Here is a 12,314-nt window from a genome sequence, read left to right as displayed (position 1 = left end):
TTATAGTAACACAAACAAATATTTAGTACTCAATTTTTTTTTTCCTCACATAAAATTATTCTTTCCCTAAAAATACATTTACTAGTGGCACATACACAAAAAATACTACACTATTGTAGCATTTTTACTTATTTAGCACAATAAATGCTACATGCTATTAGAACATCTTGTAAAAATTTTATATAAAGTGCAATTTTATTGGGTTAAAATTGCACTAAAAAAAATAATACACGACTGAAGAAGGCAACTCTAACACTCAAAGACATTTTGTCTAAGAAAAGTATATAGAAAGGATTTAGCTTGTGTCCGATTAAAAGTTAAATTAGACCAAATGGTTCAGATCTTTTATCGGTAAGAGTCATTAAATATAAAGAGTTTATAAAAACGTGGTTCAATTGAATTTTTTCAAATATTCTTACTGATCGGAGTCTTTTGTTTAATGACTCTCACCGGCTAAAGATCTCAATTGTCTGATCCATTTAAAATTTCAACCGGAAACAATTCACATCCATATAGAAAATACGTTTTGTATTTTGCTTAATCAATTTGCCAAATCTACATTCTAACAACATTTTGTGCTCCTAAAATTGGTTTATCTAACGCTCAAGACTCTCTAAATGTAATTAGCTAAGAGAGAATGAGACAAAATGCCTATAATGTTGAAGTTTCATTCTGTGAAGAGATCAGAAAAAATGCTTAAAATGTTTTAAGACCTCGTTTGTTTTCAGAGGTAGAATGGAGGAGATTGATAGTGAGGGAATTGTTAGTGAGAGGATTGATAGTGAGGGGATTAGTAAAATTGCGTTTGTTTTGATAATAGTTGTTAGTGTGGGGATTGTTAAATTATTTTTATATAAAATAAATATAAAATAATAAATAAATGATTTTTACTTAACAAAAAATACAAAAACATTAAATATTAATGTTTAAAAAAAATTCCCAACAAGTAAAAAAAATATAAAATAATTGCAGTTGATCGGTTGACTGGCCGGACTGCTGGGCGGATGTCCGGTAACACCCAATCCGAACCGATTATTTTGTTAATACCATCTCTTAGCTAAAACTATTAATACCCCTCGCCAAGGCCTATCGTAGTCCGAAGGGACTACGAATTCGGAGCTCCAAGACTAAATCAAACATGAGCCATCTTCATTGTTTATCTATCATAGTCTGGAGTGGACTGTAATAGCGAAAAACAAATGGGGCCTAAGGACATGTTTGATTATGTGGGTTATAGCATATGATTAAGAGAATTAATCCATGAGACTCATATTTCAATATTTGATTGTAATTTTTATTATTTTAATTAGATTCCAAAGATTTTCTATTTGGCAAAATTGACAATTTTTTTTAATCCCATGATTAATAATGCAAAATAAACATACAATTGAGATTATATGTCCATATCCATTGCAAAACAAACATGAATAAGATGATTTTACTAATCTAGCAAAATAACTAATCTTACACAAATCACATAAATTATTAATTGTTTCACTATTAATCTTATTAATCAAACCTGTTCAAATAATATTCCAATTTAATAAAGAGAAAATAACAAAAGAGAGCAAACTGGTAAATCTGAGGACAGGTGGGGGTTATATTTAGTAGGAAGGAAGCTGGCAGTGGCAGCATCTTAATTCTATTGCCACTTTGCCCTTTGCCTTTATTCTCTTGTAAGAAGAGGCAAATCTTCATTCCTCTTCACTCTTCACATCCATCCATATCTACCCAGTACCCACCCACTAGTTTTCACAAACCCCCAAAAAAACATGGTGGAACAGAGAAGTTGCAGCAACCTAGGAGGCCTTGTATTCCCATGTCTTCTTCTTCTGATTATCTCTTTTTCAGGATGTGTTGAAGTTGAAGCATACAAGAACTACACAGTTGGTGACTCATTGGGTTGGTATGACACCCTTCTCAAGCCTACTGTCAATTACCAAAAATGGGCTACTGGCAAGAACTTCTCTCTTGGAGATTTCCTCAGTAAGTACTCAAAACTCAATCACACACACACTCATGATTTCTCTCTCCTTTCATTTCTTGCCTTTATGTTTTCATTTTTGTAATATGTGATCAACGCATAAAATTTTCTCCAGAAAATAATGTGTAATTCAGATTCAATTCTTGTATTATATGATAGAGTTCAAACTTATAGAATAAATCTGGGCTACATTTTTTTTTTAAATAAAATTTTGGTAGCAAATATGAGTATGTCTAGAATTATTGTTTTGCAATTCTTTTCTTAGATGTTTATCTTCTGTATTAACAAGTTCATGGTTTTCAATTAAATGAAAAAATATATATATTTTTTGATTCTGATCCATTGTTATGGGAATATCAAAGTGTATGTGGAATTTTTCCAAAAAAAATGAGTATTACAAATTCCAATCAATATAAATAGAAATATTTGACTAAACTAACTTTTTTTTTCTTCACACTTTTTTGCCAGTTATTTTAAGACCAAACTTTTGTTTTTTAACTTAAAACTGAACTTTAATTTAAATATGGCATAACTAATGTAATTCTGCCTTATTTGATTGGTGACTAATTTTAGAAACCATGGTTGGAACTACAGTTGAAGTTACTTTCCAAAAAGCAAAAAACAGCAGAAAGATCTGAGTTCTATTTTTATTTTTTTGTTTTTTTATTTTTGGAAATGTTTATGAAAATAGAAAATAAAAAAGGCTTTGGTGTTTATTTCATTTTTTCTTTGGATAATTTATTTTTGGAATCATTTAAGAAAATCTTTCTATATGAACTCTGAAATCATGACATAATCATTTGTGAGCAGATTTTATGGAAAGGATTCCACTGAGCTTAGGGAAGTGTCGGTTGTGGTTAAAAGTCGTTATGCACCTTGTCTTTTGTTAATAAAAAAATTATAAAACTATTTAAATTTATATTATATAATTTTTTTTATTGAGTTATTAAAATTAGGGCAAATTACATATACACCCCTCGAGGTTTGGCTAAATTACAAATACCCCCCTGAGGTTTGAGAAATTACGAATTCCCCCCTGAATGCTATATTTGCATAAGAAATTAGGGGGTAATTTGTTATGAAATATAAACCTCAGGGGGTAAATTGTTATGAAAATACAAACCTTAGGGGGCGGGATGTAATTTCCGAAACCTCAGGGGGATATCTGTAATTTAACCAAACCTCGAGGGGTGTATATGTAATTTGCCCTTAAAATTATGATTAATTACATTTTTCTTTTAGTTTTCAAAATATGAGTTATGTTTAATTTTGATCTATAATATTTAAATCGTGTCAATTTATAGTCTTGGTACATAAACAATGGTTCGATTTAGTCCATAATAGTTAAATTAGGTCAATTTAGTTTTTATAAACAGTGTTTCAATTTGTTTCTATAACTTTACTCATTAAAAATTATTAAAGTCAAGGTAAATGTTTAATTTTGATAACCAAAATAACACATATTACTTGTTCTGGGATTAAAAAAGTGTAAATTTGTTATATAAATTTTTATTTTAGCGACATGAATCACATATATGAGAAACTATAAATGTAATATTTTAAATGAATTTTTGTATTAATTACTAATTTTAATAGTTTTTACTCATGGAGTTGTGTTGTGTGGCCAAATTAAAATATCATTTATATATTAAAAATTAAATTGATATAATTTAAATATTAAAAATTAAAATGACATAAATAAAATATTCATGAATTGAAAATGTAATTAACCATAAAAATTAGGACAGACTATGATTAAATTATGAGTACAATTCACATAGACTGTGCACGCATATTAACTCAACAATAATGCATGTGTAGTAAAATAGTTTTAGAGCACCATTCATTGCATGATACATATAATGTAATATATTAAAAATCAATACAAAAAATATTAAGTCGTACTGTTTTAATCAATAATAATCTAGTTAGGATTATAGATTTTTCCATAACCAACAAATAATTTTTAATTTGATTGTTGAACAAAAAAGAATGATTTATCTAATAAGTTTTATAAATTGTTAGTATTTATTAAAAGCATAACATAATGGGGTGGTTTGAGATGTTTTAAATAAGTACACTTTTTAATTTTTTGTAAAAAAAATATATAAAAAAATAAAGAAAGTGAATAAAAAAATAAAAATAAAACGTTGATAGATATTAATTGATATAATCAAAATATATATATATATATATATATTTACGAAAATGATCCGTAGCTCGAATGTGTAGAGCTCGAATGGTTTGAATGGTACGAAAAATATTATCTTATTGGTAAGAGAATTAAAAAAATCCTTAAAATAACATCGTTTTAAAATTTTAAACCATTTGAACATTTAATATTTCGAGCTATCTAACGAAATAGATATTTTTAATACATGCCAAATAAACACCTAATATTTTGTAACTCTATATTTTGTGATATAATGGATTTGGTGTAAGACCCAACTGACAATGCATGTGAAGTAAAGGAATTAGATATCTTTTTTGTGAAAACAGCTGTCCATGTGATGCTGATATCTTATCTCATCTGTTTCAGTGAGACATATTCATGTACCCTCACTCCACTCCACTTTAAAAGTAGGTTTTCCAGACCAATAAATGTTGAGTTGTATTGACAAGTTAAGCATCTATCTATTATTGACTCATAAATTAAAATATTAAAAAAAAAAAACATGATTGGCTTGTTTGCTGACCTAATTTTTAGTACTTCTGGCAGTAAACACTCAAGACTCCAGCGCTTTAAGGATAGTTTTGTATAATTTATCTAAATTGTTTATAATAATTTATTTTATTTTAAAAATTTATGTCAAAATTTTTGGTCTATTTTTTTTATTTATAATTTATGAAATAAAATAATTTAAATAAATTGAAAAAATTTAATTGTCTAGAAACTGTGGAAGTAATACTTTTAGCTTATGTTTTTATTATCAATTTTTATTTTACAATAAATTGCATCAAACAGATCGTTAATACACTTAATCAATTCAAAAAATAAAATAATAATAGAAAAAATTGGTAAAAGGTACATCTCAAAAGGGTGTAAGGTACTAGATCCATGGTAAAAAAATATTATTTGGTAATAAAGACACGTCGACAAAGTCATTGGTGGCCAACGGCGATGATTGACAATTGACGATAGCAGGTGATGGTGGTGAAATAGAGAAATATATGATATTTAATAGATAGGTTGTTAAATGAATGTCATATGTCATATTTCAACAAATAAATAGATAGATTGATTTTAACCTATAGACATATAGATTAATTTTAAGTTGTCCTTTTGTAAAAATTATGTAATTTTGGCTAAAAAATTTTAGAATTTGAGCCTAATAGCTCAAAAGATTCAAAAATGAACTTATGACCTAAGGCCATGTTTGTTTTTAGAAATAGAAATAGAATAGAGGAGATTCATAGTGAGGGGATTAATAATGAGGAGATTGATAGTGAGAGGATTAATAGTGAGAAATTGTTAAATTATTTTTATATAAAACAATAAAACAAATAAAAAAATATAAAAAATTAAACATTATATTTTAAAAAAATTCCCAATATATAAAAAATAAAAAATAAATAAAAAATTCTAATCCTCTCACTATTTTTCTAATACTATCTCTACCTCCTCCTTACCAATCCCTCTTCTAAGGGGACTACTAATACCAAGGGATTAATAGTCCCCTCCTCATCTCTCAAAACAAACACCCCATTAATAATACCAAGGGATTAGTAATCTCAATCCCCTCCCTATAACGACAAACAAACGGAGCCTAAGTGATCATAATAAGACCTCATAATGAGCTTTCTACATTTATATCACGACAAGTGATAAAAATGAATCTAATTTTTATATGTAAAATGTTTATTAGTTTAATGGCCGAAGGTGGCATCTCGAGTATTGCCTTGATCTTCGAAGGCTCTATTCCGTTGTGAAAATTTTAATATAGTTAATATGTGTTATAGAAAAGTAAAATTTATTTAAATGTGTATAAATATATATGTATATAAAATAAAATAACTAAAAATTAAATATATAAAAAAAAAGGTACGGTGGTTGGGCCAACGCACTTCGTTAGCAAGTGAAAATCAAATGGATCCTCAATTTTTTGTGGGATGGAATTTAAATTTGGGTGTGTAGTAGTCAAATTTAGGCAAATTACATGACGTTATATATTTTTATCAATCAACTTTTTAAAAATTAAATTCATATTATTTGTTGATGCAGTTTTCAATACTGATAGTAACCATTCGGTGGTACAAACATACAATTTCACAACATACAAGCGTTGTGATTCCTACAATGCCCTAGAAAATGACACCACCGAGTGGTCGACGACGGACCCTTCCTCCACCAGTATACAGCCGGTCACGGTGGCGGTTCCTCTGGTCAAGGAAGGAATGAATTATTTTTTCTCCGGCGACTATGATGGTGAACAATGCAAATTTGGGCAGCACATGAAAATAAATGTGACATATGGACAAGGATTGCCAAAAAGTTTGATGAACCCGTCCGATGAAGCCCCGGCACCGGCAAATCCGAATTCCGGCGACGATCAATCAGCACCGGACACTGTGGTTCCTGCAAATTTCAGTAATCCTCAAGATAGTAGTGATAATGCTGTGGCAACATCAGGGTCTGTTTCTTTATCAACTGGTTTTCTAAATGGAGTTCTTGTATTGCTAGGGGTCAATTTGTATTATCTAACAGGGTGAGAGGTATTCAAAAAAAAAAAAAAAAAAAAAAAGTGCTTTAAACAAAATATTTTATTATTATTATTTTTTTTTTATGACTTTTCTTGAGAGAATGTTTTCTTTTCTTTTCTCATTTATATTCATTTGTGAGCTGTTAGATCTATAGGAATGTATGATTGCATTACGCTAATTAAATATTTATATTTTCTTTCTTTTGTGGTCATAGTTTTGTTTTATTACTAATCAAAAGACAGCATACAGTGTGTGTGGCTTTTCTTCATTGTTTTGTTTTGTAATTATTATTATTATTATTTTTAATTTAAAGTTCTTGTTCTCATGTCGTGTATCTATTCCCTGTAAAAGTGACACCAAAGGAAGCAAAATTATGGCCAGAATTAGTTTGCTTTTCAAAAATTTGTTTCAATTTTTTTTGTTAAAAAAAAATAAAAATTTAGTTTCGTGAAAAAATAAAAAAAAATTAAAAGAACTTATTATTTGTATATAGTTTTATCTTTTTGGATGGTAGAAATAATTTTTAAAAATTTAAATATATATTTTTGATGTTTATTTTTATCAAATTAATTTTTAATTTTTCAAATACATTTTTAGAAACTAGTGTTTGAAATGCAAAACAAAAATGTAGAGGGAGAGAATTGTGATCACGTTGAGTAACAGTTCTGTTATGAAGATAAAAAAAATTTACAAGAATAAATAAGACTTTTCAAAAAATTCTCCTGGCAATATATTTCTGAATTTTATTTATTTATTTTTCCATTCATATATATTTTGTGTTTAATTATGTGTTTTTATATTATAATAAAAAAATAAAATGTGTACTTTTTTTAATTTTTAATAATTAAAATAGAAAGACTCATGATGAAGGAATTTTCTGTGGTACACAAAAATGATTTTCATGTATCATACATAAGTTAATTTTAGCTATTAGATTTAAGTCAGCAGAAATCCTGACCATTCATTGGTAATGATAAAAATCAAATTCAGAAAACAAGGTAGTTTGGTGAAACACGAAGTGATTTTTAGAGAAACAAAATGAATTTAACTTACTAGTACATTCTATTATACTTACCATTCAATATGGCAGTACTTACCAATTAACAAAACTCAACTTACCATTGAAAAAGATATAAAGTCATCCTCAAATAAAAAAATGGTTGAATAAGTAAACAGTAATAATTTTGAAAAATATATTAGTTCTATTATATTTTAATAAATTTAGGAATATTATATGGAGTGTGAATATCAATTAATTTACAAATTCAACAACTTCTATAAATATTAAGTTGTGAACCGTAAGCATAATAAATAAAAAATCTATAAATAAATTAAATTTTATTAAAAAATTATAAAAATAAATTAGTTTGTAAATCTAATTAAATATGTAGTATTCACTAGTTTTGAAACAAAAATATGAATTTTCAACTTACCACAATAATTAAGCAAACTTATCACTTATATGATTATACTTACTATTCCACAAAATTCACTCAGGTATTAGCAAAATTCAACTAACTAAGTTAGCTGGTAAACTAATAGTATTAAACTATAATAAATTTTGAAAACTTCTAAAATAAATATGAAATTCTATGAAGCACGGATACTTCAAAAGGGGTGACGTATCCGTATCGGATACTTATCGGATACCGATACTCCTCGGATACTCACGGATACGTATCGGATACTTCTTAAAAGTATCGGATACTTCTTAATTAATTTTTTATTAATTTTGAAGTATCGGATACTTAATTTTGAAGTATCGGATACTCGAAGTTACATATTACTTATAATATTTTGTTTAGTTCTTTGATAAGAGGAATATAGTGATAGTTAAAGTAATAGAATGTCAAATTGATATATCCTTGTTGTCTCTCTCACTTCTCTCTCGCTTTCTCGCTTTCTCACTCTCTCACGTTTCTTCTCTCTGCTCTCATTCTTTTTTTTTATGTTGGCATGTAAGGATGATGTTTAATTTGCTTTTGCTTTTAGTTTTGGATGTTTTATGAATGTTTGAGCACTTTTAGGTTAATAGGAATCTCTCTTTATTTATTAATTTACTTAAGTTTTATTTTCATGCATATTACATTATTAAAATTATATATATATTTTTTTTTACGAATGTATCCCAGCTGTACCCGTATCATACTTTTTCAAGTTTTGACATATCGCCATATCCACATTCCCATATCACCATATCCGTATCCGTGCTTCCTAGGCTATCATTGATGACTTAAAAAAGTATGTTTGCTGAAATTTTTATTTAAGAATGGTTTTTTGGCTTTAGCTAAGGTCTTGTGATATTCACTGATGAAGGAGAACAAATTGAAGCTATTGACCTTGAAGACTCTTAGTTTTATAAGAATCTTTCTTCTTTATCAAGTTGTCTTTTGCTTTAGGTTTTATTTTTATGCATCTGTATTACTAAAAATTGTTAAAATAATATTTTTTACGAACGTATCCTCGCCGTACCCGTATCCTAGTTTTTCAAATTTTGTCGTATCGCCGTATCCGTATCGTATCGTATCCGTATCCGTATCCCGTATCTGTATCCGTGCTTCCTAGATGAAATTTATAAAGTAGAATGTAAAAAAATGCATATAATAAATATAAAATTTTACATTTTTGTTTAATAATTTGAGATGCATAATTTTATTTTATTACTTATAAATTTTGTATACTTTATATAGTTTATATGAATTTCATATAATTTTTTTATGAATTTTTAATTATTTCATAATTTTTTATGAATTTACTGTGCACAATCACATGTCTTTATTTTATTTTAACCTTCTATGATGTTTTTAATTCAATTTTAAGGTTTTGTTATAATAACATTTCATCTAATTAAAGAAAAATTATGAGATTTTACTAAGTCATAAGAAAAATAAAATATGATGGAATAATAAGAGGAGTTTGATTGAGTGGTAAGTATAGTTTAAATGAGTAGTAAATCTAGTATGATAGAGTAGTAAGTCATGTTTAATTGAGTAGTTAGTGGATTTTATATATATATATATATATATTTTTTTTTTTAAAACCAATTGTAACATTACTTACCATTTATTATAACAATACAATACTTACAACTTATTGAGATATTGCTTACTATCCATAAACACAATACTTACTATTTATTCTCATTGTATTTACCACTCATTGAGACTTATCATTCGTTCTACTTACCACTCAAAAGTAAGTGAAATATTATTAAGTAATAATTCAAGTATAATAGAGTAGTAAGTAGGCATTTTAATTTACTTTGAAACCAATTGTGACATTACTTATCACTTATTATAATAATACTTACTACTTATTGAGATAATACTTACCATCTAAAAACATAGTACTTACTATTTATTCTCATTGTGCTTACCACTCATTGTGACTCTATTTTCCATTCATTTTACTCATCACTCAATAATAAGTGAAATCTCATTATATAGTAAGTCAAATCTAATAGCAAATAGATATTTTTATTACTTACAACTAATTATGACATTATTTACTACTTATTATAGCAATACATACAATTTATTGATATAATACTTATTATTCATAAATACAATATTTACCATTCGTTTAATTGCATTAACCACCTATTGTGACTCTACTTATCATTCGTTCTTGTCACACCCAACCGTTAAACGTCGCAACTAATTGATAAAAGAGGCTACCAAAGGCCATTTCTTAAATTAACAAATTAATAATGTAGCGGAGTAAAATAAAATAGTACCTAAATAAGTAGTAAGTCAAGTTTGAAGAGTAATAAGTAGAGCCTCATTAAGTAGTAAATGTCATTTAATTGAATAGTAAGTCAAATCTGATTGAGTAGTAAGTGGAGTTTGATTAAATAATAAGTCAACTTAATGAAGTAGTAAATCAAGTATTATTGAGAAGGATAAATGAAAACCTATTAGTAATTTTTATAAATTCAAATCTTTTAAAAAAATCTAAAATATCGAAAATATATATATATATATATATTTAATAATTTGATAGAGTAATAAGTGGGATGTTAAGTAACAAAAGGGCTCATATTTAATCATTGTGCCGTTTTGGAAACCAAAATAAAAAGTCACGTTTTTGTCAAAATGTCCAAAAACGCAAGTGGCAAAACGCAACAAAATTGGTTTGGGAAGTACCAAAAACGCAAGTGTGAAATTACAAATTGGGGCCTGTGACAAAAAAATAAAAAAAATAAATTTCTTATGTTAGGTAAGAGTATTTTTGGTCATTTTAATTTGATTTGACATCATAAACAAATATTCAACTAAAAAGTCAAAAGTCAACTTTTTACCAACTTTCCAAATCATTTTCCAAAAAGCTAAAAAGTTTGGTAAAAAGTCAAAAGTCAGCTTTTTACCAACTTTTCAAAGCACCCCATTATTATCGCTATCAAGATGGATTTTAGAACTCAATGTCGAAATCATACTTATTGTTCATAAATATAATATTTACTATTTGTTGTGACTCTATTTACCAATCTATTGTAAGGAGAGTTTTATTGAATAGTAAGTGTACGGGAAAGGAATAAACCTTCTCGTATAATCCTGTTGATCAAGTCTGCGCTCCTCCAAACATCGTCGCTTTACTCCCTGAAAACACAAACGTGAGCTAGCCGGCGGGTGTGTGCCGGAGACCCCTCCGATGCCTAAGTCAAAAAATTAGACAAAGACAAAAAGCTTTGTGTATTCAAGAATCAAAGTTGTGTGTTACCTCTCCATAGGTGACGTTTGTGAGCTTTTATAGGTTCCGTGTGGCACAATCCAAGTAGGACTCTTACTCCTCCATGTAGAGTCCTCCTAGGATTCATACTCCTGAAAGATAATGCCTATCCTTCAACACCCCCATCACTGTTTAAACCTAGTGAGATGGCTTTACCATGGTCGGACTCCAATGTGGCCGAGGTACGCATGGCTATGCTTAGCCGTAGAACAGACCGAACTATCCTTAGTTCGGTTCGTCCTTTTACTGCCCTTACCTCAGTTCTTCTTGTACAAACCGTGGTAAGTCTAAACCGAGCTAACTTTTAGCAAGGTTTAGATCGAGCTAACCATACTGCGCCATAACCGGTATAAGTTTTAGTATGGTGACCGAGCTAACCTCCTTGGGACCGGAGTAACTTTACACCTCTCTTGGGCTGGAGTAACTTCATGGCCTTTTTACTCAGCCCTTCGCACTGTGGCCCATAACGGCCCATTACCCAGCTCAACCCAATTTTCATATAAATTACCCTCTTAATTGTCCCTTAATTCCATCTGCGTAGCATGATAGGGATTACCTGTCCCCAGCCGAGCTAAAAAAGTTTCAGCCTTTTCAACCAAACTAATCCCCTTTAGTCTTTCCAGCCAAGCTAAAACTCTTAAGCTCTCCAGCCGAACTAAATTCCATACCGGGCTCAGCTTGTCTGGTCAAAACGTCCCTTCAATCACAGCAACTGAATCGATTCTCGTTTCAATGACACGTGGCACGCTCTGATTGGCTAAAGGCAGTTGTCACACCGCCCTCGTACCTCACGTAATTTGAATAGTTCCGCCTTTGTCCCTTTGTATCAAAACAAAAACTCTTCATTTGGATCAAAGCACTGCACTATTCACTTCCTCTTCTCTCCCTCTCGTTCCTGAGC

At 28.8% G+C, this 12,314-nt stretch overlaps 1 protein-coding gene across 1 annotated transcript; it reads left to right on the top strand.

Moving 5' to 3' along the window:
* Positions 1-1,532: 1,532 nt before the first annotated feature.
* LOC145808007 (early nodulin-like protein 18) lies at positions 1,533-6,896 on the top strand. Its single transcript, XM_082907290.1, has 2 exons — positions 1,533-1,986; positions 6,207-6,896. Exons 1-2 carry the CDS (start codon positions 1,773-1,775, stop codon positions 6,692-6,694), a joined length of 702 nt encoding a protein of 233 aa, XP_082763416.1. The 5' UTR covers positions 1,533-1,772; the 3' UTR covers positions 6,695-6,896.
* Positions 6,897-12,314: the final 5,418 nt, after the last annotated feature.

Source organism: Camellia sinensis, chromosome 14 (assembly GCF_055761805.1).
Source record: "Camellia sinensis isolate YWXY chromosome 14, ASM5576180v1, whole genome shotgun sequence".
NCBI lineage: Eukaryota > Viridiplantae > Streptophyta > Magnoliopsida > Ericales > Theaceae > Camellia > Camellia sinensis.
This window is presented reverse-complemented; position numbering and strand designations above follow the sequence as displayed.

What these genes read in the sequence shown, in the direction of transcription:
- LOC145808007 (XM_082907290.1), top strand. Translation starts at nt 1,773, where the DNA reads ATGGTGGAACAGAGAAGTTGCAGCAACCTAGGAGGCCTTGTATTCCCA. An exon ending in CTCTCTTGGAGATTTCCTCA is followed by an intron (nt 1,987 to 6,206) that starts GTAAGTACTCAA and finishes TTGTTGATGCAG; the next exon opens with TTTTCAATACTGATAGTAAC.